This window comes from Varanus komodoensis, unplaced genomic scaffold, assembly GCF_004798865.1.
Source record: "Varanus komodoensis strain SLA01 unplaced genomic scaffold, ASM479886v1 scaffold15, whole genome shotgun sequence".
NCBI lineage: Eukaryota > Metazoa > Chordata > Lepidosauria > Squamata > Varanidae > Varanus > Varanus komodoensis.
Genome location: NW_025335440.1, coordinates 2,110,371 through 2,136,701, shown reverse-complemented (window position 1 = coordinate 2,136,701; position 26,331 = coordinate 2,110,371). Strand labels below are relative to the sequence as shown.

The 26,331-nt window shown below is 49.5% G+C and overlaps 1 protein-coding gene across 1 annotated transcript in view; it reads left to right on the top strand.

Moving 5' to 3' along the window:
• The window catches only part of LOC123020788 (CUB and sushi domain-containing protein 2-like), a 429,441-nt gene that overhangs the window by 385,511 nt on the left and 17,599 nt on the right, over nt 1-26,331 (top strand). Inside the window, exons 46-50 of the mRNA XM_044424965.1 lie at nt 7,577-7,750; nt 11,103-11,288; nt 17,804-17,980; nt 21,806-21,985; nt 24,280-24,453. Of these exons, the coding sequence (XP_044280900.1) occupies nt 7,577-7,750; nt 11,103-11,288; nt 17,804-17,980; nt 21,806-21,985; nt 24,280-24,453 (891 nt within the window). The remainder of the gene's footprint in view (nt 1-7,576; nt 7,751-11,102; nt 11,289-17,803; nt 17,981-21,805; nt 21,986-24,279; nt 24,454-26,331) is intronic.

Below are 26,331 nucleotides of genomic sequence, written 5' to 3'. Positions count from 1 at the left end.
GAAGGGATCAGTATTAGAACAATACAGCCGAACGAACACTGCGCTCTTTGTAGGTAACAGTCCTGGATACTGAAACTGTTCTCCACAAGGCCTAAAAAGTTGATTTTGAAAAGTAAATATGATACTTAAGATCCTTAAGAATCCAAATTCTGTGCAGGACCCTGGATTATATGGATCAAATCTCAGAAGACAAACTGCCACACAGCTCATTCCTGTGGAAAAGCACCCCTTCATCACTAATATGACAGGGTAGCTTTCTCTGTAATCTCAACTATCCTGGTCAGTTCAGGTAATGGAAAATGTAGCATCCCTACCATAGTTTTAGTGGGCTAGAGAAGAAGGAAGGAAGCACGAACAGGAACGGTAAATTTTGTAACAGTTTTAAGTGAACTGTGGGGTTATGAGTCATTCACAATGCGCAGGCCTCAGCCAGTCTTCCTGTGTGCTCCTGGGAAGGAGAATTCGCATCTCATCTCATATTCTGTACTGGATGGAAAGGAGAGGAGCTGGGACAAGTAGCCACTGGAGGTAATAAGCTGAGGCAGCAAGTGACGGATGAGTTGAAGAACGGCTGCTTTTCCTCCCCTCCAGGCATCTCTTCCGGGCTTAGGGGGAACATGAGGACACGAGAAAGCCCATACTGGACCAGACCAAGGGTCCACCTAGTGAACACAATATGAAGCCAGGATTTGGACTGAAGAAGTGGGTGGCTGACAATTCTCAACCCCTTCTTTGTTTGCTAGGACCAGCCCAAGAATCAGCTGTAGTCTGCATGGCAAGAAAGAGGCGAAACAGGTGCTCTCTTCTCCTGCAAAATTATATGGGAAAGGACAGTGTATGCTAATGAGACCTGGAAAATGCAGGCCAGTGGCTAAGATTTAGGAACAAGTGCACCTGCCTATTTCCAGTCTGCACCACTGACCTGTGTTTTTAACCATCATTCTGCTCCATTGCATCTCCACTTTTTAATCTGCATTTTTAAACCTAGTTATAGCTCAGTTTCAATTTGCACTTTATTGCAAGAGTCTTAGGACCAGCAGGGATGAATGACTCCATGGTCAGCAGGGATTGGTACCCACTCTGGATTTTACTCCAAGCCTTTGAGGAGCAGCCATGGTGCCAGATCGATCTGGAGGAGAGAGTGCAGCACCACGGACAGCGCCTCTGCTGGCCAGACGAGGCTCGGGAAACCAGCTGACCTCGGAGCCAGTCACCTCCACCACTTAGATCAGGTCATTCCATGGGAACTTTGGCAAAGGGGGTGCTCCTCAGCAATCTCTAGAAGTAGCCCAGGGCAACTGGGACTGCAGCATCATACAGGGAGCAGGCTCCTAGGACAGGCACTGGTTGCACAAACAACTTGCCAATCCTGGATGGAAAATGATTTTCAGGGACAAGGTACTGCCCAAAGGGATCCAACGGTTTTGATTTTATTAAACTGAGGAGGTTCAAGATTTCACCCCCTTTAAATGCATTCTTTATTTTTATTTTCCTTTTAGCTCACGTTTTGCCCCCCCCCCCCCCCCTTTCCCTCACCTAAATCACTCAGAGAAGCAATTGCCTGTTTTAGCACCTTTCATTTACTCCCGTATTATCAGCATGCTGCCTTGCCATTATGGGAAACTGATAAGTGAATCTCATTCTGCTGTGTTAGATGTAGGTAAATTTTGGACAAATAACATTAAGGAGCTGCTATTTTAAAAAGTAAAGCTAATGTCAGCTTTGCTGTTTTTGGGAGGTTCCTACTTGAACAAAAAACAACAGTGGAATTTTGGGGAAAGGGGAAAGAGTTTGATGAAAAAAGAAAAAAGAAAGAAAGCTTTTGCAAGGATTTAACATTTCACAACTTGAGGCCCACAGGAAATAGTAAACGGTGTTGCTTTCCTCCCTGCATTGTGGACATTTCCTCTGCCGTTGCCCAGAAGGCATTTCCTCCTAGGCATCTGGAGTGGGTGAACAGCATCTCCACACAGTGCCCAAAGCTCAGAAGACTCAAAACTAATGTCTGTATCCATTTGTGCCTAATGTGAGGTTTTGAGGTGAATTTGGAAGCTCACCATGTTTTCTCAACATAAGGAAAGTTGAGAAAACCCATGCATGTGGTTTTAAACACCAATAAGACTACAGACATTGTTTAACATTTCTGGATTGCGAGAGTTTGTCCTATTCAAACCAAACTCCATTACAGCAGCCTTCCCCAGCCTTGTGCTGTTTGGACTGCAACACCCAGAATTCCCAGTCAATGGCCCTGCTGGATGGTAATTCTGGGAGCTGCAGTCGAAATGCCTCTGAAGGCCACCAGGTTGGGGGAACAACCAGGAGAGTGGAGAAAATGTCCAGGCAACCTTCCTAATATAATGCATTTTTTTACACTCATTTTCCAGAATATGCATGTGTGTGCACATGTGCATGCACATGAACATGCATGTGCACTCATGTGTGTGTTAAATTGGAAAACTCCAGGGCAAAATTTAAGTTCACCTTTCATAAAATTGAGTTTCAGTTGATGTAGAGGTTCCAAAACACTGAAGTGGGTATATGTGCATTCATGTGTGAGGAGACAAAATCCCCCCTCCTGTAACCAAAAGAAAGTGCCCTCGGATGTCACACCAGCAAATGCCTGGAGCCAACTGTAGGTTCAAAGAAGCTCCAGGTAGGTCAGCGTTTCTACACCCCCCTCCAAAAAGGGAGCCATGCTTGCTTCCTGGGACCATGCTTGATCCTTCAAGTGCTGAAACACAGGGCTGGGGAAGTCTCAGTTCCACTCTGGGTCTGGCAGTGGAGTTCTCCAGCCCTTGCCTTGCTTGTAGGAGGACCTGTCCATGGTTTATGGCAGAGCCTCCACCTATGTGTATTTTGGAACTGATAGCTCTGAGAGGCTGGCCCAGGTGAGGTCAAGGAAGCACTGCAGTACACTTAAAGCTCTCCTAGCCTCACCTCTCAGCGCAGGACGTTACTTTAAAAGCAGAAGTGCTTTAAAGAGAAAAGGGTTGGGAAGCTAGACACCCAGCAGATGTTTATTTCTGCTTTCCATGCCATGAAACAGTCCTTGTGCCACTAGGAGCCTTGGCCCACTAGCGTGAGAAGGTGGGTGGTACATCACCCTGCCTGTAACAGTCCTAGTGGACATAGGGCAATCGGACACATCATTCAGTAGTATGTCTCACTGTCATCTGCTCTAGAGAAAATGGGGGTTGTCACTGCCTTCTCATTCCCCAGGCTTAGTTACATATCCAATTCATTTCCTTCTGAGTCGCTCCATTTGGTCGGAGAATATGTGATTTGATTGCTTAGGCATGGCCTGGGTATATGAGCATCCTCCCCCCACACCCAACATGAAGGTTAATTCTAGGAGGACCCCGCCCATGAACAGCAGGAGAGTCCTTTGCAATGATTTAGCCCACAGCCACCAGGAAGAGCAGGAAATTTACAGGTACTGCAAAATCCCCATTTATACTGTGTTGGCTTTGGCAAAAGCGGTTAATGGAGGGAAGTGGCATTGATAAAAGGCATTCCACAGGGTGGAAATATATCTAATCTTTGTGAAGAGGACTGCCAAGGTTTCCAGCAATTTCATTTAAAAATACCCTACTAAGATTGGTGAATTATACTTTAGTGAAAGCTGGTGCACTGGAAGTTGTTAATCCTTAAAAGTGCTGTCAATGCTGCAGGTTTTTTGCTTAGGTGTAATTCCTGGAGGATCAGTTATTAAATTATTTTCAACAGCATGTGTTCTTAAGAGCTTGCTCACAGAGCATCTCTGGAAATCTTAGCACGGTCTTGCAGCTGAGAGCCAGGAGCTTACAAATCAAACCCAAACCATCCACGTATGCAAACATATTCACTCAATTTCTTCTCCATCATTAAAGAAAGTGCTTCACCTATCCTAGCCAGATATCATGGTTTTAGTGACAAAACAATCATGGAGAGGCAGGGAAGAACGGGGCTCTGTGGGTAATTTTATTCTCATGTAAAGAACCTTCCAGTCAGAATGGTTTGTGTGTCCCTTCAGCTACATGCACTCACACACAAAAGCACCATTTGCACAAGCAGCTGATGTGGCCTGCCCTGGCTAATTACCTCTAGAAGAGTCTTCTGAGAACAATAGGTGAGGGATGCATGGTCAACCCAAGCCCAGAGGTGACCTCTTTGGATTCTCCAGCAGAATCTGCAGCCATAGATGGCACTGGGTGACCATGTGTAATGGACTTTGACGCCCTTTCAAGCCCTGCTAGGATTGCCATCTCTCCGCTCTTCTCCCACAGCTTAGCAAGGGCTGCCAGCAGACTCTTTCATGTGGGGTCTTCTTGGCAGCAAGTCTACTGAAGAGGAGGACATCCCAGTTGCAACCTCTGAATTGGGACCAGCCAATGCAGAAGGCCCCAGTCTTCTTTCAGACCTTAACTGGGTTAAGAGCTCTCAGTGAGCTTTGGATCCTGGCTGCTTTCCTCTAACTGCATGTCAAGGGAGGACATGATTTCATACAGAGTAAGTGACAGCAAACACCTTCTAAGCCAGGATGGAGGAAGGCAGATCTTTGGACTTCAGCTGCCAGAAACCTTTACCAGCATGGCCCATGAACAGGAATGCTGGGAGCTGAAGTCCTAAACATTTGGAAATCTACTTTCTGCCCATCCCTGTGGGAGACCATTCACCATCTGGGTTGCTTCCCATTATTAAGATCACTGCCTGAGATGTTTCAACCAAACAATCCATATTTGCTGGTAGATCTTCAAAGGTCATGACCATTCCTCTCATGTGAAGGGCTAGCACATAGAATATGGACAGTGGTGCAGCGGGGTAATTTTAGAACCTGGTCTTACGGGACTGATAGAAGGCCAGGCGTATTTTTCCCATTTTAGGGCACATAGCTAATGTTTCTCCTGCTATGCCTCTCCCACTGCCCTTCCAAACCTGCCCACTGCTTCTACATTCCTCGTATCTTAGAGCAGCAGCAACAGAACCAGTCTGGGTTTTTAACACGCTTTTAGAGTGTGCAGTTTTGCACTTTAAACACACTCAAATCGTAGCACTGTCGAAATGATAAGATTAAAACAGAGCTTGCTTCGGCTGCCCTGCTCACCTGCCACTCTCTGGGAGATCCTTTGGGTGGCAGGCTCAGGACTAACTTCTCCCATTGAATGCAATGGTGCAGTTTAAGCCTGCCTAAGTCCAGATCAAGCCCAGTCCATGGCACCATGACTCACTGAATGAAGAGGGAGAATCTGTTAGAAAAGTTGCTGAATCTGCTGAACAATCCAGCTGTTTTCAATAATTACAACAGAAACCATTGGAAGCAGATTTGTTGTATGACTAAGTAAAAGGTGCTATAATCTAACACACGATTTAGATTTTAATCATTTCAGTGCTAAAATGGTGTTACTAGGTTTAATATTTAATTCATACACAGGCAGATTTCAAATGCAAACTAGAACTGAAACTTTAATGAACTGCATTAAAACAAGGCTGCAACTGAAGAATGACTAAATGAAGGTTTGGAATATTAGCGTTACTATGAAGTCTATTGTTATTTTCCTTTGTGAGCCAGTGGAGTGCAATAATGGCTAGTGCAACCTTCTCCAAATGGGTCCCATCCACATGGCTGACTGAGGCATGCTGGGAGTTGTAGTTTGAGACATGTGGAAGGCACCTGCTTGGGAAAGGCTGGGACAGAGTGCTGTCTGGCACTGAGAGGATCAGTGCATGACGCCGAGCCAGTCCCTGACTCTCAGCCTAACCTGGCTTGTTGTGCTGATAGAATGGAGAGGAGGAGGAGGAGGACTGTGTAAGCAGCCTTGGGTTCCCTGCCAGAGGAAAACAGTTGGGATATAAATGTAGAGAGAAAGACTGAATGGGGGACAAATTCGCCCCATCTTAGTTCCCCCCCGGTATTTCCCCTCTGATGCTGCCACTGGAGCACCCTGGCCTTAGAGGTGGACCAAGAGGCAGACACTGCCCTTTGCCATGAGGACCGGTTTCACACAGTTGTGGATCGGTTTGCCCTCAGTGTGAGCATAAGTGGCCCTAGGAGCAAAAGTGCAAGAACAGCTGCACAGCAAGTCCTGTTCCGGCCTCCCCAGCTGCGCTGCCTGCCCACCGTGCTGGGAGTTCCAGGGACAGTGGGGAGCGACTGCGCTGGGGAGGGCTGCCATCCCTCCCAGCTGGTTGGACAGTTTTGAACAGTAGCTCGGGACAGGACGGTGGTCTGGATGCTACTTCTCCTACTATAATCTCGGCAGATGCTGAAATGGCATATCAAAGAGGAATTTCTAGGAGGACCTTCTGCCGAACAAGCTGGTTTTGTACATTCAAGGAATATAAGAAGCATTTGAATCCCCTCTTACCTCTTGCACAGCTCCACCAAAAAGAATCATTTCCTGACTGCCATGTCCCTCCCCACCCCCACTTCCTTTCCCTTCCACCTAGAGATGAGAAAGTTGGCCGAGCATCTCCCCTACCTGTATTCTCTTTTTTCCAAAGTTCATTCCGTCCTATTGGCACATTACAAAATAAATAAATAAATAAATAAATAATTTCTTTCCCACCCAACAGCCAAAGCTCTCTAGGTGGTTCACAAAGCATATTTAAACATCATTAAAAGCTTACAATACAAAATTTAAAACCACATTTTAAACAGGCTCACACACACATTCTTTTTTGGAAGAAAATATTCAGACCTGTATGACAGCCAGCAAATCTGAGAAGCTGCTTGAATGCCCTACAACGGAGGGCGGTCTCTACCTGGCACCAAAAGGGTACACAGGTGGGGCGAACATTCCATACCTGGGAGGCCAGGGCTGGAAAGGCTCTCCTCCTCATGGATACCAACCAAGCCTCCCCTGGAGGTGGCAGCTGGAGATAGGCCTTGGAGCAGGACCATCGCGCCCAGGCAAAAGGATGTCGGGAGGGATTCTTGCAGCTGTCCTGGTACCAAGCCAATTGCCGGGCTTGGCCTGGCTTCGCTTTTTGGTCTGCATGAATATGTGCACATATTGTCTTATGCATTTTCCATAATGCATACATTTTACGTATTTTTCAAATGTATATAACTTGGCACACTTTTTCCAATGCACACATTTTAAGTGTTTTTTTTCCCCTTTGAGTAAGGAATTTTGGTGCATAGTCTTTCAAATGCGTGCATTTTTGATGAAGTTCAGCAAAATTTGGATCTCATGCATTCCCATTCCTGACTGGGTTCATGCGAGGGAAATTTGCCTACCTTACTTTAAATGCAAACCAACCAATTTCTCATGCAGCTCTATTACTGGCATTTCTTGCCTTGGTTTTATGAGGGTGAACTCAGCCCAAACTAACAAGTGGTCCCTGATTTTCTTCATCATGATCTCAGTCCATCTGAAGAGGCCTAACCAGGACTCAGTGTTCTCGAGGAAGCTAAAATCCACTGGAAAAAAAATCTTATGTTGGTCTCAGTGCAGCTGAATTGCCTGAAAAACTATATTTTGATCAGACCCAAAATTGCCCCTGCTATCAGAAGCATTCCTGTTCTTCCCTTGAAAGTTTGTGCTGAAATGGTTGCACTGTTTCTCCTGAAAGCCTTGTTGTCCCTTCCTTTCAGTGGTCTCCTGCGGCCACCCTGGGTCACCGCCTTATGCCCAGATCTTGGGCGACGTCCACACGGCTGGGTCAGTGGTGCGCTACAGCTGCCTGGAGGGGAGAAGCTTGATGGGCAATTCCACCCGCCTGTGCCAGCTGGATGGACGCTGGAGCGGCTCTCTGCCGCACTGCTCAGGTGGGAGGGCTCGGAAGCCGGTTGGGGCTGGCGCTCACCAGGGCTCTGTGGATGGAGCTGCTGCTTCTGAGAAGGAGCCACAAGGTCCCTGGCCACAGCAGTGCATTTCTGTCTGCTCATCCAGAGATGCCTTTCTAAAGAACCAGCAAGGCTGTAGGCAGGGAGACAAGTGGACGGCTACTGAAGGTGCTCTGGCAGAAGACTTCACCCTTTGGGGCCAATCCACAGTTCATGTGGCAGCAATGCGCAGCTTTAAAGGACCACCGCCCCTTCTCTATGTGCCACCTCACAAATGCCCCAAAGCTTGGCCGACCAGATGCTGGGTGGAGGCAATAGGCCTGCATACTCCACTTGGGGGTTTTAAAGAGACAGTCCCAGTCGGAAGACTGCCCAGAAGAGGCAGCTCTTTCCCATGCTTGGAAGCAATGCCCCTCTGAGTACCACCTGGTGTAGACAAAAGGTTGGGGACAGGTAGGGCTTCCGTGACCTGCTTCTCTGAGCTTTGGAGATACTGGGCTGACTGCTACAGAACTCAGAAATGCAGGGCTAGGCAGGCCGTTGTTGTAGTCCAAGCAGTGTTGCGACCAAGCTTCCCAGAATCCATCCTTCTTCAGTTTGTGGACATTGTCTCCTGCCTCCTCACACAACCTTCATTCCACCAGCCTTTGTAGAAAGCCACTGAGCCAAGAGAAAGTCCACGAACGCTTGTGGAACGAAGGCTGTGTGACTGGCAGCCGTCTTCCACGGCACATGCAAGGACTGTCGGTCGCAGGCATGAAGGAGGGGTGCCATTTGTGCGGCTGCCATGTGAGGTGCAATTCCTGGCTGGTGCTCTGTGAATGCTGGGCACACTTACCACAAAGTTGGGCTTCTGGCCACGAGAGAGCAGGCTGGAGTCTGGGCAGCACAGGCCAGGGAGTCCAATGGATTCCTACCCCCAGAGCAGACTTCTGACTCATCTCTAAGCCCAGGAAGCTTTTCCTAGTGCTCCCGTGTGCGTCACACGATGCATCCTGAAGAAGCCATCTCCTGGGGACAGGAGCCATGGATAGACATCTGAGAGAGTGGCCACTGGGCCAGCTGGACTGCAGCTCCCATAAATCAGGGATGGGCAATGCGCAGCACTCCAGTTGGCCTACAGTTCCCAGCATCCCTCACCACTGGGGGATGTTGCCTAGCTCAAGCAATCTGGATAGCCACAAGTTGCCCACCCCACCATAGCTAGGAAGATATGCATGAGGACAGAACTGCTTACGAGCTGGAGCGGTGTTTGCAGAGGCCTTTGCTGTTCTCAGGAACGGCCTACCAGATGGATCTTTCCCACCATCTGCTTAGCCGCCTCTCACACCTCGGGTGGTTAGACAATACTGCAGCCAGAGCTGGGGACATCCAGTCAGCAAACGTGCCTGATGTGCTTGCCGCTTGCACTACTTCAGGCAGCAGATGGAGAATTTAAGGCTTGAATGCACTTTCATGCAACATGAGTAAATAACTCCCTGCACTTGCAAGGCCCGGCTGTGGTCTGGGCTAGGGCAAGGATGAGTGAATGAAGTGGCCCTGCCACATGGCAGGGGGCCTGGCAGTGGTGGGGGGGGGGGCTTGGGATAGCTTTCCGAGCCTGTCAGTCATGCTATGGGGGTGCTTTTCTTCTGCACGGGTGAGCAAATCTTTTCATCAAGGAGTTACAAGTGTGCTCTCAACGTTTGCAGCAGGTGAGGCTGTTTTATGAGGCTGTCTTGGAGGGGCTGCACCCCCATAGTTTGCTCAGAGGGGCCCAGGCCAGAACCCCATGTGTCCAATTAAAAGGAACAAGGATGAGGGCCATTGCTGGTTTGGGGACTTTCTGTGTTTGCAAAACCGGTGGTGGGAAAACCCAGGAGCAGATGGGCCACCAGATGGGAGCCAGCACCAGCACGACTGTAGCTGTCAAGCGCCTTCACCAGGTGGCGTCTTCGGCTTCTTCGGATGCCTCTTAACTCTGTGAGCAAATGATTCACTAGCTCATCAGAGGGTCTGGATTCCCAACAAAGGCACAGCTCCATCCCTGCAAGGACAGCGGGTGGCTTTGAAGCATCCTGTCATTTTCAGTTTGAAGGAGAGCAGAGCTGGCAAACCAAACCAAAGAAAAAGTACCCACACGGTGGCTGTGCACATCTGGCCAGGAGAGTACCCAGAGCTCCCCGGAGCGTTTTTACCCTTGATGCTCAAGCCACGGCTATGTCATGTCCACATCTGTGTGTGCACTCTGCACAAGTGCAGAAGGCATTTTGTGCAAGGAAGCACTGAGTGTTGAATCCAGCTACCCCCAGCAGAGCAGCTTCTGTGTTTTGGTTCTTTAAAAGCCACTCTCTGTGCCTTACAGTTGCGAAGGTAGGCTTGCAATGCTGTGAGCAATACCCGCCGAAGTGTCCAGGCTAAACTTAGTCCCTTTCCTGTCTAGAAGCTGCCAGGTGGAGCTGGGCTTCACAGCCTGCAGCAAAGGGGATTCAGTCACCTGAGAAGCGAAGAGCTCAGACAGCAACTCCCAAATGAGGACCTTGAACTTCAAGGTCCAGTCACGGCCAGCATCTGTGTTCTTCAGTGCTTCCTTGTTATCCTACAGAGAGAAGTCTGGGCCCAGAACAGGGCTGCTGCCGTTCCACGGTGCACAGCATTGACCCAGTTGCTTGGACACATGCTTGGGCCCCCTGTAGGGCTGCTGCTGATGATACTGGTCTGGTGGTCCCTTTCTTAATTTTCCTCAAGCCGGCAGAGGCACCGTGTGCATACGATGGAAGCATGTTCAGCTGCTTGGGGTCTCCTAGATGACATTTTGGTGAATCAAAATAGTGAAGTGCCCACAGAGAGCACTTAGCCCAGCCCTGGACCAGATGGCCCACGCAAACGGGTGATGGTTAGTAGTAAGGGATTCCCAGTTATGCCCTGGTGCACCTTCCATATAAATGAGAGAGAGAGAGAGCTAGAGAGAGAGAGAGCTGCACTGCACACACATTATGTACAGATGAGAAATGTAACCGATGCCCCTTAATGTTTTAAACAGCCCATGAGTTCCACCCCCTCCATCCCCTTATGAATGAAAGCGTAGCCACCTGCTTTAAGCATGCCTTAATTGAAAATGGTGGGGGGGGGCACCTGGGACAAGATCCTTGCCTGTAAACCACCAGTTTAGACCTCCCAGTACCTGGCAAGCGCAGGCTGGCTTAAGCAAATGTTGTGTGCTCAAGATCTGCGCTGGCAGCCCACCAGCTTTCCACTTTTTGTGTGTTGCACCATCTGGTGCCAGTGGCCCATCATGGTGTGGGAAGGGAGACGAGGACACCAGCTGACAGTCCTTCTGCTCGCCCCTTCCCAGGACACCTCCAGGGGTTGTGCGGTGACCCGGGCATCCCTTCGCATGGCATCCGGCACGGCGGGAATGAGTTGGGCGTGGATAGCACTGTCTGGTTCAGCTGCGAGCCAGGCTACACACTTCGAGGCTCGCTGCAGAGGCTGTGCCTGGCCAATGGATCCTGGAGCGGCACTCAGCCGGAGTGTGAAGGTGAGTGCCATCCGCGGGTCACCGAGAATGCCCTATGCCCTCCTTAGCAGGGTGGCAAGGACGTGTGCAGGGAGATTGGTCTGGGGAGGCCAATGTTTCCAGGTTTTCTTCTGCTTGCCTCCTGCCACCCCTGCTGTTTCTGCAGTGCATGAAGAAGCTGTGGGGTAGCTCCATCCTCTCCTTCCTGGAGGAGGCGCAGGGGCCACAGGTGAGAAACTCAGAAGCACCTGAGTCTCAGAACACTGACTGAGGGCTCACCAGGGTCTAAAGCATTCTTTTCCCACCTGAGCCTTTGCCGAAGCCCCGCAAGCAGCCTTCTCCCACCTAATGCCCTCCAGATGTTTTGGAATTTGTCTTCGAGCAACCGTAGCTGGCACAGGCCATGGTCAGGCGTGCAGGGAGGTACCATTCCAAGCATCTGGAGGGCATCAGACTGGAGAAGGCTGCTTGGGGGCGCTCCAGGGAGGGCTCCAGATCCACGCTTACTGCTTTAGGCACTCCTTTCAGGCCAAGGGGGAATGGTCGTTTTTGGGCCCAGGGGGCACATACATTGTCTAGCCTGCACGTGCCTTGCTCCCATGCACGCACGTTTCAGCCTGCAGAGACGGGAAGCTTCAACCTCTCCCTCCTGCCTGGTGTGTGGGATGGAGGAGAAAGCAGCACTCCCGAAAGCCCTGCCGCAGCCCATTTCTTCAGCTGAGCAGCAGTGAAAGCAGACCCAGGGGCCTGCCGAGAGCGGCTGAGGGATGCACAGAGACCCGCCACTGCCTGTGCCACCTCTGGCCAGGGCACTTTAACCCCGCTGGCCACAAATGGACCCCTGCCATCTCTCCAGCTAATTGGTTTGGTATCCATAATGGCTCAGTTGGTGGTAGTGAGAGTCCAGTGCCAGAATTAGAAACATAGAAACACAGAAACAGAAAGAGTCAGAAGGGGTCTCCCAGGTCATCTAGTCTGACCCCCGACTCCAGCCAGCTCCACTCACGACATGCCCACCATGCGCATGTCTAATTGCCATCCTGCCGAGGATGATGAGCATGGGATTGGCCTGCCAGTGGGGTGACTTTTTGAAAAAATGATTGATTAATTGATTTATACCAACAGTAGATATTTGGAATTGCCCCAGAAATTTTTCAAATCCTGAACCATTCCCATCTGGGAATCGTGCTGTTGCTTTAAGCAGGCAAGAGGAAATATGGTAAATGTCCTATTAGAGCCCTCATAAAAATTCATATGCATTTACTTTACATTGCAGTGTGTGCGTTCTTGTGTGTATGATATATTTTAGTTGTTATTTGGGGAAGAGAGGAGAAGAACAATCAGGTAATCCAGTGTGAGAAACTGCAGACAAACTTTTCTGATGATTGCTGTTACAGAAGCCTTTAACTATCAATCAGCAGAGCCCACAAAAGCTAGAGAAGGACAGGAAAGGGGTAAGCAAAGAGACCCAGGCAAACTCATCTGTCTCTCTTGTGGAACTGCAAGCCAAGTTTGCAAATGAGTTGGAAATTTATTTTGCATTGATGCAGTTCATGACAGAAAAGACTCTATGCCCCATTTGTTAATATGCTGAAGTCTGGACAGGTCGATTCCCCCCTCCATCAAAATCTTCATTTTTTATTTTATTATTCTTATTATTTTGATAGAGCTGGGGAGGAGTTCTGTATATTAATCCCTGGATAAATAACTCATCAAGTTCAAAAGCAATGAGGAATACAGATCACAGGCAGTGCTTTTAAATCACAACTTTATGAATAATTGGAATATTATGTGCCTCATATAGATCCCTTAATGTTAGGCTCTCACCAACTGGGGACAGAGAGTAATTCATGATAATGTGTAGTTTATGGCCGCCTTTGATTTGTATTCAAGACAAGGAGAAGGGAAGGCTACGCTCCTTGGAGAACCAGTAGTCAGACATCTCAGAATGGCACTGCTGGGAAGGAATGGTGCATCCAGCACTCTGCCGGGGGCTGCCTGCGTGTGACCCGCTTCGGGGAATCCAGGGCTCAGATGTCCCATGCTGAGGTCTCTTCAGGACCCTCTTCTTTATGGGTCACAGCCGAGGAGCGGGCTGGAGTTACTTACTGTATGCCAGAAAATGAGCAGGTAGCCCCAAGCTGCAGAGAACCCAGAGTATTCTTGGCACTAGGGTAGAAAATGCAAGAGCAGCCCACCCCACCGCAACTTCCTCCACACAGAGACACACACACACACTCAGCCATGCAATGAAAAACAAACACTTAAAACGTATCTGTCAGGCACTGAAGGAGAAGGGCTGTACAAAGCACATAAAATGTTCTTCGACTGAGCAAGTCACACAACAAAAGGACATCCTGAGGATGCCTCAGGACACTTTCAGGTTTATTTCGCTGACCAGGGCTGGGTCTCTCAGGGCAGCAGAATCAGGAGAGGAGCGGTGAGATGGGGCAACAGATTCCGGGCTGGAGTAGCAGGGCCCCAAACTGGCCTCTCCCCACCCCCTGCCACATGCAGAGAACAACATGCACTGCATGCAGAAAACTAGCAGAATGGGCAGAGGGAGTGTGCTAAGCAGATTTCTTCATGAAGTGCTAGTTGTCTGCTTGCAGAGACCTTTTATGGGGAGAAGCATTCGGAAAACAAGATGTGGCAGTTCCAATATCTGTTTTAGAAATTGTCCAGGTTACACCAGGAGGCAAGTAGATTAGAAGGCAGGATAGAGAAAGCCCAGGAAACACGCAACGCTATTGTTATGATTACTGGTTCTATTGTTATCATCACCATCACAGAACATTTATACCCCACTGTTTTTCCACTCGCAAGGAACCCAAGGTGGCTTACGAGTTTCTCCTCCTATCCATTTTATCCTCACAACAACCCTGTGAGGTAGGTTAGGCTGAGAGTGAGTGACTAGTCCAAAATCATGGAGCTTCACAGTTGAGCAGGGACTAGAACCCAGATCTCCTGATTACCACCCCACAATAGGGAAAATGTGTTTGCTGTCACTCTTAGGTACAGAGGTGGCAGGAATTCAAAGGTGCAGAGTTTTAACTTAGAATCATAGAAGAGTGGAGTTGGAAGGTGCCAAGAAGGCCATAGGGGTCACCCCTCCGCTGGTACAGGACACCAAGTCACAGCATCCCATTCAGATGGCTGTTTACTCCCTTTTTGAATGACTCCAGTGTGGGAGAGGCCACCACCTCTCTAGGCAGCTGGTTTCACTGTTGTATTGCTCCAGCAGTGAGGAAGTTTTTCCTGATGTTGTTGCAGCTTGAATTGATTATTCCATGTCCCACAGCAAGAAGAGATCTTGACCTTCCTCTTTGTGACAGCCTTTGAAGTCCTTATAGACAGATATCATGTCCCCCTCACTCTTCTCTTCTCAGGGCTGAACATGCTCAGTTCCCTCAGTCTCTCCTCACAGGGCAGTGTTTCCAAACCCTGGAACATTTTTGTCCCCCACCCCACCCCACTGGACCCTTTCTAATTTTTCTGCATCTTGTTGCCCAGAAATGGACCACTTGAAGCTGTCTGGTTAACCATCACTTGCATTTCTGTCTGAGTGCTCAGGGGGAATTGCTGGTCTTTGGTAGCAGTTGGGGTGGCCAATGAAGTTTCTTCTTCTATCAATCTAGACCCCCAATCTCTGGGCAAAATCATGCATGACATCTAGAGATGTGAGAACAAGTGAAATGTATGTGAGATGTTATTTTCCAAATTCCATTCCAAAGCTCTTTCCAACTCCTGCTATAGTACAATCAATAGTTAGATGATTGCACTATTTTCCCCTTCTCATTGGAAAATTTATGTGACATCTTCATGTATGCATTTCCAAATATATGCATCAATTGCGTGCATCTTTGAAAAATAGCACCCTTCTCCCATTGGTTCTCCCAGTATGCTGAGAACATATTAAAAGTTTGCATTTTTCATGTACATTTTTTCCACTCAACACATGCTTTTGAATGATTTTTTTTAAATCTGCAAATCACATTGCAGCTCAGAAGTGCATGGATTTCAATCAAGTGTTCATTTGAGTCCATGTTTGTTCTGGAAGGTATGAACTGGTTATATCCTGGCCAAAAACCAACAGACACCTGTTCTTCATCAACCCCTAATGAAGCCTCAATCCCAGGGCAACCTGCAGTTACTTGTGAATTGCTCCTGCTAGCACTGGACCCTTGGCCGGCTCGAGGGGGCGCGTTTTCTCCAAGAGCAACACCTGCTGCTCTCTCTCTGTGCAGACCTCTTAGAATTCTCTCAGATGCCTGGGATTCAGCAGGGAAATGCTATCTGTCAGGGAAGGCAACAGTGCCTGTTCCCTTGTGGGATTATTAATTTGAAAAGTCTCTTTTTTCCTATAATCAGAAAAATTCAGTGGGGAAAAGAGGTTTTTCGGGGTTTTTTTAATCCATTCAGTATTTCAAAGGCTGCAAATGGTTTGAAATGAAACAAGTTAATTAATCTCTCTGTGTTAGAAATTTGCTGCATCTCTGGTTTATGAAATACAGGCTGCCTCATAGCCAGCACCTGTTCTTCACACAGAGGAAATGGGCTCCCTTGGCTTTAATGTCCAGTGTTTTTAAAAATGGAAACAGGCACTAAAGCAAGAACGCAGTGCAACAAAACCAAGGCAAAAGCTTTCCCTGTTCTTTTTGCCACAGCAGCAGGCCCAAATGGGGCAACAGTGCAGGGACGGCGGGCAGACAGGCCTCATGGGATTTTCCCATGTGAGCAGTTTGCGATTTTCACCATTGCCCTTTCCATTGCTAATTTGGCATTGCCGCCCCACACCGATGCCTGGATTTCCAAGTGGGGCTCTTATTGAAATTGAGCCCATTCAGCGTGGCAAAAGGGAGGGCGATGCTGAGCACAGACAGCCGTTTTCCCTATGTGAAACGGACCCCGCTGAGCTCTGGGCAGGCTGGCTAACTTGCTGGGATATAACTGATGAAGGGTCATTTGCAGCGCTCCGTGTTGTTCTTGCCCCTCCCCACCCCAAACATAAGTTACTTTTTACATTAAATAGCATGTGAATGGGCCAGTTCAGAAGCAGGGATTTCAGGGGAAGCCCAGCGAGTCTCACTGCATCCTATCCCAAAGCCGCATTTCACCCAAACACCTTGCAGCGTCTTGCTAGGGAGAGATTTCGGGCTTTTTATTCAGCCATCAGCAAAGCATAAAGGAGATCTGGGGGTCATTAATTCAGAAAAGGGATCAGAATGAATAAGCCTCTTGAATACATGCATTTAATTGAAGAGACAAAGGCAGATCCTCTTCAGCCTCTTGCAGAAATATCTGTTCTTCAGGCAGTGCGATCTGGTCTGTGTCTGCTGAGAAGTAAAGTCAGGTTGCTGCAGGACCCACTGAGGCCTAGAACTGGCACCCCCACCCCCTGCAAATGCAATGCTAAGGGCCAGCGTGGAAGAGAACTTTGCATGAAAAATGCAAACTATCCAAATAGCTATGCAGGGCTGAGACAAGGGGAGACCCCAGGACCCTCCAGGAAATGAAGAATCCTGACTGTTCCTATAAACCCATTTGCTTCCCCCTCCCCCTGTTTTGTTTATTTGCGCTTCTGGTTGAGCCTCTGTCTTGCTTCAGCTCCACATATCCTGCAATGGTCTAATTTAAAAGGGTTTTTGAGTTGCACGCCTGGAAAAGCCTGCTGAATATCCTGGAGAGCAGTTACTGCCTTTGTGACTAAACAGTGCTAGATAGACCTGCGGTGAAGGAGGAAGGGCTTCCGCTCAGAGGTCGTGGAGCTGTGTTGCTTGCAGGTAGCCCTGGCTTTGAACCCTGGCACCATTGGCTGAAGGATCCCCAGGCTGGCCAAAGCCTTTCTTGTTCTGACTCAGAGAATTGCTTTCAGTTGTGACAGACCGCACCAGAGGGGCAAAGTGATGCCATGGCTGTTGCTGGGTCTGGGCTTTTGGAGAGCGTCTGGCTAAGGCTCCAGCTCCATGGTACCTTTCCCAGCCACGCGAGACCCCTCTTGCTTCACAGGGCGAGAGCCAGCCAGCAGGTGGTCGTGTGGCACCTGCTGCTCATCTGCCTCACCCCGCTGTGGTCTGGGCCAGAGCGAGAGGCAGGGAGCAGGCGAGTTGGAGTGGGAAGGAGAAGAGCCAACTCCAAGCAGCTGCTGGCTTTGAGCCTCCGCTGGGGCGTGGATCCTGGGCAGGCTCTACCAGGCCAGCACTTCAAGCAGCTCTGCATGTTATTCCCAGCACTGGGCTGACTCGGAGGGTATCTTCTGTCCAGATTCAGACTGAACATCAGGGGAAGCTTCCTCACTGTCAGAGCAAGACAACAGTGGGGCCAGCTGCCCGGAGAGGTGGGGGGGCTCTCCCACACTAGAGACATTCATTCAAAAAGAAGCAGGGCAGCCCTCTGAGTGGGATGGTGTGACGGTGTCCTGCAACAGCAGGGGGCTGGACTTGATGGTCCTCATGGCCCCATCCAATTTTATGATTTCTATGATTGTATGATTCTGAAGTTCTTTGTTTGGCCTTTTCTTTGCTCATTCTCTGCAGTTATATCCTGTGGGAACCCCGGGACCCCCAGCAATGCCCGGGTGGTCTTCAACGATGGCCTGGTGTTCTCCAGCTCAATCATATACAAATGCCGGGAGGGCTATTACTCCACGGGCGTCCTCAGCAGGCACTGCACTGTCAACGGAACCTGGACAGGGAGCAGCCCGGAGTGCATGGGTGAGTAGCTCGTGCGCCAGGGCAGCTCACAGGGCACCGAGGCGATTCGGGCGTCGATCGGAGGCAGCGCAGCCGCCTGCTCACTCTGCCTGCTGTGAGGGAGAAGGGGGCTGCTCTGGGCGCGCCTCCTTTGGGGCTGCTGGCTGGCCTTCTCAGGAGGAAGAGGTGGGGGAAGAAGAGGCGTGAGAGTTGGGGCTTGGACTGTGGGCAAAGGCCAGACCTTGAGATGAGAAAAGCGCCGGTGCTTCTCTCAAGGCCAGGCTCCCCTGGTGCTCAGGCAGCCTCTGGGAATAGCCCAGAGGCGCAGCTCTCAGGGTGGGGGGGGGTTGGAACAGGGGAGCTCCTGAGAGGCGGACAAGGTGTGCGTGGCTCTCAACCCCCTGGAGCAGCATCAGCAAAGGAAGGCAGCCCAATTGGAGGATCAGTGAGCAGAGAGGAGGCCTGCTCACTTCCAAAAGCCCCCCCCCCATGAAAGAACAAGGCCCAAACAGGCTCATAAGGAGAGTTCCTAGAAGTCTGCATCCAATGAACTGCTCTGACCATGCCCAGAGATCCCTTCCGGGTGTTTGTGCTTCTGGAAAATGCTTTGGTCAAAAAAGAACATTGTGCGAGAAAGGCCTGTGGCTTTGAGTGTGAGAAGGGAGTAACCCTCGCTCACAATACCTCCTGCCTTTACCCTGGCTCAGCTTCTCACAATGTCAGGGGGATTCCCATGGAAATCCAGATGTTTCCTGATCAAGCTCCCAATCGAATGCTGTTCAAGTGTGTTAACTCTCTTTGAGGGCTGAAACACAATTTGTTCTTCTCTGTCCCTTTTTCTGCTTTGGATAAATCTGGAGCAATTTAGAAGGCACAGATTCATACTAAGTTGTGGTATTAGGTAAGGTTTGTGACAGGGAGTTTTGAGACAATGCCACTCCACTATAAAATGTATACTGACAATCAAAAGCATATTTGTGGAGATCCAAAAGGTGCATCAGTCCAAACTGTTACTGCTTCCTTGCTTGCTTTCTCTTGGCCACAATTCACACCAGTACTTGGAGCTCAAGGGTGATAGAAATTGAAGTCACTCCCCTTGCTCCTGCCACTGCTCACTCTCACCGGGCAGCTGAACAGACTGTGATCACAGCGAGGAAGGGGAGTTGTTGGGACAGAAACTCTGGGCCTGGCAGGGGCCTCCTGCTGTGGAACTTGTCACCTTGACAACAAAGCGCACTCCTGGTGCCATCTTCTGATGCTCAACAGTTGGGGGTTTGTTTGCTTCAAATGCAATTCTGAGAAAGGTTGTACCAAAACGAAAGCAATTTTTAAAAGATTTCACTGGAAATCGGCTATTCGTGCCACAAATTGGAGAGAGCAGATGTGGCAGAGCGAGGTGAGAACTTTGAGCCAGTAAAGTTGAGACTTCTCGGAAGTTCTCCTTGCATATTTTTCTGTGTAAACCTATGGGGTGGATGGAGTTGTGTTTGCTGGCCTTTTGCCTTGTCTTTGTACACACTTCTGAGGCTCTGAACAGGAGAAGACACTTGTGGGTGCCATTCTTTCTCAAGAGGAGCCAACTCGACTGTCTCTGCAATGACTTTTTACTGAGTGGCAAAAGCCTCTCTGAATTCATAGGAAGACTTTAGTGTTACAAGATGTTTCAGGGCTTGCAGCTTTTATCCTTCATTCTGTTGTTCAATTTTGATGCAATCTCTGTCCAACTGTTGTTTCACTTAGTGGCTCCTTTACTGTTGACTACAGTGGGGAGTCATCAGGATAGCAGCCAGTGACGAGCAGAGCCCCCGAGGCTCAGTTCTGGGACCGATTCTGTTCAACCTTTTTATCAATGACATGGAGAGAGGATAGCCAGTCTGCGGACTAAATTTGCAGATGATGCCAAAGAGGGGGCAGTGGCCACAACAAGGGCACAGGTGATCCAGGTCCAGAAGGATCTGGACAGGCTGTGGAAGTGGGCAGGGGACAACAGGATGGCAGTCAATGTGGATAAGCGCAAGGAATAGGTGTCACAGGTACAGGATGGGGGACAAGCAGCTGGAGAGCAGCACTTGTGAAAGGGATCTCAGGGTACTTGTCAACAGCAAGCTGAACAGGAGCCAGTGGTGTGACACGGCAGTTAAGAAAGCAAACACCACCCTCAGATGTATAGCCAGAAGTGTGGCTTCCAAATCTAGGAAGGTGTTGATACCACTCTACAAGACTCTGGTGTGTTCACAAGTGGAGTACTGCATCCAGTTTTGTGCTCTACATTATAGGAGAGACATTGATAGGTTAGAATCAGTTCAGCACAGGCTCACAAGAATGGTGGCCAGGTTGGGACATATGAGGAGAGATTGAGGGAACTGAGTCTCTTCAGCCTGGAGAAGAGGAGACTCCAACGGTGTCCTTATAGGTATGTGAGGGGATGTCATGTGGAGCAGGGCTGGGACCTGTTCTTCCCTGCAGTGGAGGGCAGGATGTGTTCCACTGGGGCAAATATCAGGGAGCCAGGCTTCAGGTTGGATGTCAGGAAGAACTTCCTGATGGTTAGGACCTCCAGGATATAGAATGGGCTTCCAGGGCTGGTGGTGGAGGCCCCATTGGTGAGGGTGTTCAAGGAAAGATTGGACAACCACATGTCAGGGATTGCATGAGTGCAGCTGGCTAGAGCCAGGGGTCAGACTAGATGGCTCAGAAGACCCCTTCTGACTCACTCTGTTTTTATGTTTTGTGTTTCTTTTGTTTAAGACCTTTTGTTTTTGGCCCTTATAGGAATTTACCTTTGCTTTCAGTTGAAATATTCCAGCTGATGTCATAATGCTGGGTTTTCAACTCCTTAGCTACATTGGGCCTATTAAGGAAAGATGGGACACAAAGGGGTTAAAGAAACTGTCCTTGGCTGCCCTTGGATCTGCGTCTCCAAAAACTCTGCAGCCCCGTGACACCCTGTCTATGTCAGGGTGGGGAGAGGGGCTCAGTTTTGTGCAAAGCAGTGAGAGCTGCCTGCCCCCCAGGGGCACCCATGTGCCTCTCCGTGTGCTCACATGTTCACATGCTTCCTCTGTGGGCTGGAGGTTCTGCCACGTCTCGGTCCAGTTCCAATGCAACAGATGCACAGGCAGAGTAGACTTCCCTGCCCCAGCAGGGGCTCGTGCAGAGGAGGCCAAGGTGCAGAATGGTTTGTCCAGTGCTATTTCTCCGATTTCTAATAGGCCCCAAAAGTAAGGCTGGTCTGAATTTTGGAACTGTTGGAAAAGGTCATGCAACTTTGGAGCAGAGCGGGCTTGAAGTGATGCCTCCCCTTTCCAAAGGGAATGTTCTGCAGTTTGGATCGGTTCATGGTGGCCCTCTGTTTTCCACAGAGCATGCCCCATTCCCAAGGATGTGATGGGGTGAGGGAGACCGGGGTTAATCTGCAAATGTTTGTGGCTGCCAACTTCCCCCTGCCCTGTGTGGACTCCAAAGGGGACATTTTGTGGAGAGAGGCATCAGCAGAACAAGACAGCAAGGGAAGGCCAGCAAATTCCACTCTGTAAAGTCCCACTCCCCAAAGTAGCTGAAATGACCTTTCCACCTCAGCTTTGCAGTCTGGAAGTGCTGCTGCAAAATTGTACATGTGCCTGTTGGGTAAGAGAGCTTGACCTAATACAGTGTTTAGAAATTAGGTCAATAGCCATTCTCTGTTTCCACTGACTGCAACTTGCAACAGAGGAAAAATACTGGCCTGCTTTAAGGGCTGAGGTGTGATTCTGCTTGCTTGGCCTTTCTCTTTATTTGGAGACCAAATATCAACAGCGTGTGCTTTTCGGGAAGTTAATTGACCCATCTCTTCTGCCTCTTCATCAGTGATAAATTGTGGGGATCCTGGTGTCCCGGCCAATGGCATTCGGATGGGCAACGACTTTGCCTTCAACAAGAGCATCATGTTCCAGTGCATTCCTGGCTACATGATGGAGTCAGACAGAGCTTCCACTTTGACTTGCACCAAGGATCGGATCTGGAATGGCACAAAACCCGTCTGCAAAGGTAAGACCTTCTTCTGTGGGGCTTCTTCATGATCCGCATTCAGAAGCACCCCGTGCCTAAAGATAGCATCTTAGACTTTCCACAGGCATTTGGAACTCTGTGGATGGAAGCAGATAAGCCATTCACCAGAGAGAGAACATGCATGGCAGCGCATGTACTTGCCTTGGGGTCTGGGCTTTACCGACAGTCTATTCCACGTCGTCTTCCTGGTTTCCCCTTGAGCGCAGATTCACGCTGTGACTCCTGTCTCCGCATTGCGAGTTGTTATAGATGGCCAACTGGCTACACGAATGCTACAGTAACACATGCCCCAGAGAAATGCCCCCCCTGCATCCATGCAGTATGAGGGATGCAGGGTCACAGTGGTTTAAACCTCTGAGCTGCTGGGCTGGTTGAGAGAAAGGTCGACCGTTCAAATCCACAAACAGGGGGAGCTCCCGTACTCTGTCCCAGCTCCTGCCAACCTTGCAGTTCGAAAGCATACAAATTCAAGTAGATAGGTGCCACTTCGGTGGGCAGGTAACAGCATTCCGTACACCTCGGTGTTTAGTCCTGCCGGCCACATGACCACGGAGACTGTCTGCGGACAAACACTGGCTCCCTCGGCTCGGAAATGGAGATGAGCACCGTCCCCTAGAGTCAGACATGACTGGACTTTGATGTCAGGGGGAAACATTTACCTTTACCTTTAACCTTTATCCATGCAGTATTTGGCCCTGCTTTTTCTCAAGTGGGAAGAAAAGGGTAGCACTTCTGAAGTCAAAATGTTTTGGCAGAGAAAGACCAGGTGATTAACAAAACCAAGACAAGTCATAGGAGAGAATTTTATTTGTTCATTTATTTATTCATTCATTCCTTGAGTTCAACAAGAAACTCAAGGTGAGTTACAAAATTCTCCTCATTCGCTCAGTCTTAACAACAACCCTGTGAGGTAGGTTGGGCTGAGGGTCTGTGATTGGCCCAAAGTCCCCCAGAGGGCTCCAGGGCTGAGTGGGGTCTAGAACCCGGCTCTCCTGAGCCCCAGCCCTGCACTCTTAAACACTACAGTGTGACTTCCAGTGATATTGGCAAGGATAGCTCTACTTCTGATCCCCTCCATTTCTGGAGCTTGGAGCCTGGGACACGCTGCTTTCCAGTGTGATGTGGGGGGCATTCTTGCGAAATACGGGTGGCAGGAGCTCCCTGAGGTCTGCTGCTCTGGCGGCCAGACACGTCCAGTGGGCCGAGACGAGGGAGATGTGGCTGCTGGCCCTGCTGAGATTGCACAAGGCTCTCTTCTTGGGCTCTGGGGACTCTTGCTTGGCAACAGTCCTGCCCTTTGGTAAGGCGGAGCATGCGCAATGCTCTTCCCATGCCACTCAGCGCATGCCCGGAGTGGGCTGCATGTGAATCCACCATCTTCAAGACCAGCGCGTGTGGCGCTTTTGCGTGTCCCATTGCCTCCTGGGACAGCTAGCGGGACTCTCGGAAGAGTTCCCATGTGTGTGACACTCCCCACACCAAGAGGGAGAGGGTCTCCTTCCTCTGCATTTACCTTCCACCCACAGCTGCAGACAGACAAACTTATGATTCTGCTGTTACTTTCTTAAACTTATGATTGATTTTGACTCTTTGCCCGTGATGCCGAGTTTAGTCTGGGGATCTTTTAATGATGGTGGATTATTTGGGGGGTTGTGCCTGCCTATTTGATTAACTTGTTAGCTACTTTGAGTAACAGCTTGTGGGAGAAAGAATGCAGAATATGTTTCTTTATAAAAACTAAATCATTTTGGATTCAAGACTGTACTCTGGAAGCCTTCCCTTCTTTGCCAAATGTTTTGGGACTGGACCAGAGACTTGCTGACAATTCCTAGATGTTGCCTGTGATTCAGTATATCTACATGGATTTGACATGTGTCTGTCTTCAAAAAAACAAAGACAATGGATCATATACACTTGTGGACTTTATTTCTATTGTTGCTTTTTTAATTTTAGGAGGGACTTGCAAATCAGAAAGAAATTCTCATTCACCCATTCCAAAAAAAAAGGGGGGGATGATGTTATTATCTGACTCCATCAATGAGTGGATGATGGCCCAAGAGAGCCATTTTGGCTAATAGGTGGGATAGAAATCTGATAGATTGGACAGACAGACAGACAGACAGACAGACAGACAGACAGACACCTGACCACTCGCAAAGCATGGATGGAATGAATTTAACAAAGTCTCCGTATCCCTGATTCAAGGCCTGCCCTCTGTGATGCGGGGGCCACGTGTACCCTAACCATCTCCTCTCTCCTCTGCCTCTGCCTAGCCATCATCTGTAAGCCTCCACAAGCCATCCCCAATGGGAAAGTTGTGGGCTCAGACTTCAGCTGGGGCTCAAGCGTGAGCTATGCCTGCCTCGAAGGATATCAGCTCTCCCTGCCTGCTGTCCTGACCTGTGAAGGGAACGGCTCCTGGAGCGGAGAACTCCCGCAGTGTTTTCGTAAGCAGACCACCCTCACGGGGCTGTAGGCCAAAGAGGATGCGCAAAATCGGGTGGGACGTACTTTGCAGCCGTCACGGCTGCACTTTTCCTGACCGTGACAGTGCCTGGGCCTAGAAGCCCAAGGGCCACTCAGGCAAAGCCAGTGCCATTCTAGCGCAGGCCCAGTGCAACAGAAGCACTGCTGCTTCCCGAAAGCTGCAGCATCCCACGCTATGCCAGGTAATCTTGAGGAGCACCACTCTCCAAAGGAGGCACGTGCCCTCCAGGTGGTCTTGGAAGGTTTGAGATATTTTGGTGATTAGCACACGTGGCCAGACAGAGCAAGCCCTGGTCTCGCATTCAGGCAGGCGCACACAACACTTGGAAATGAAAGGAAGCTTTATTCACCGGAAAAATACAGAGCAGGCACAAGCTTTTAACCTGATGTTGTCCAGAGAGCAAATAAACCTGCTGCATTCCTATTTAACTCTATATTTCCAAAGAGAGAAAGAGCTTCCTGTCTAACAGAGAAAGAGAGACTGACTGACTGACTAGCAGGGATGTGGGAGCCCATTCTCTGTCCTGCAGCAGTAGAGCTTGAGATCAGAGCTTGTGTGTAGAGCTTGAGTGTCCAGAGGTTGTGTGTCCAGAGTGTGCGCACCTCTTGGCCCTGATTCTTGCACAATCTATCTCTGCCTGTGTCTAAGGGAAAGATGAGTTTTCTGGCTTATGCTAATTGTGGGAAGGACACTTGCTTGCTTCTATTGTTCCTTTGGGTAAGAAGTAAGTGCTTTGTCTGTCTTTGCTGAGAGCTATGAAAGAGGTCATTTCCAGGGGTCCCGGGACAATGGGCCGCCCTCCCTGCAGGATTGTCCTGCCTACTCTAAGGGGGAAATGTCCAACCTTTTCTGTGCAAGCATTCCAGCCCACATCCTTCTCTCACTGGCTAGTGCAGGATACTCAGCTCCCACGACATGGCTCATGGCCTGAAAGCCCCTTCCGGCCTGGAGCGAATGGTTACAGCACTCATATTGCTATACAAGGTGTATCCAGAAAGTAATGAGAATCATATTTTTAAAATTCTTGTACTGAAAATTCTTACAAATGAACATTTTCTCCTCCAAAGTATGCATCTTGTGAGTGTACACAATGCTTCCAGTGATTTTTCCATTCCTGGAAGTCTTCAAGTGGGATGGCATTCAGAGACCTGCATCTTTGGACGTTATCCACACTGCCAAAATGTGGATGACCATTCTTCATCTTTGGGAAGATGAAAAAGTCGCAAGGAGCCAAGTCGGGGCTGTGTGGTGGATGGGGAAGCACCGTGATGTGCTTTTCAGCCCAAAACTCTGACAGCCAAAGCACTCTGACTTGGTGTGTTGTCGTGATGAAGGATCCAAGCTGAGCTGATCTCAACTCATGCCATCGGTGCCCTTGTGCAGATGACAGTGCAGCTTCTCCATAAGCTTCCCTCACCATCTCCAAGGTTTCTGGTGCACTTTTACCAGTTTCACACGATTTTATCGCATGCCGCTGTTCCAGACTCACTTGCATTATTCTTAATACGAGGCACCTGACCAGGGTGTCACGAAAGAGAACGTCTCGACTCTGGCAGGGCTGGAATGCAACTGATCGGTGTTCCAACGTATGCCTGGCACCCCACCCCAAGCAATCTTGGCCAGCCTCTCCCTTCACGGAGCTCTTCTCGAGTGTGGGGACTTCATGCTCATTACTTTCTGGACACACCTCGCATATGGGTGCTACGACTGCAGAGGGCTCAGGAGAGAGATGGGGATGCTCATGGTGCCAAATGGCAACTGAAGCCCAGGGAACAGCAGCCTGAGGGAAAGGGATGCCATTAAAGGCTTCCTTGGTCCGGCCCCCAACCCAGCAGAG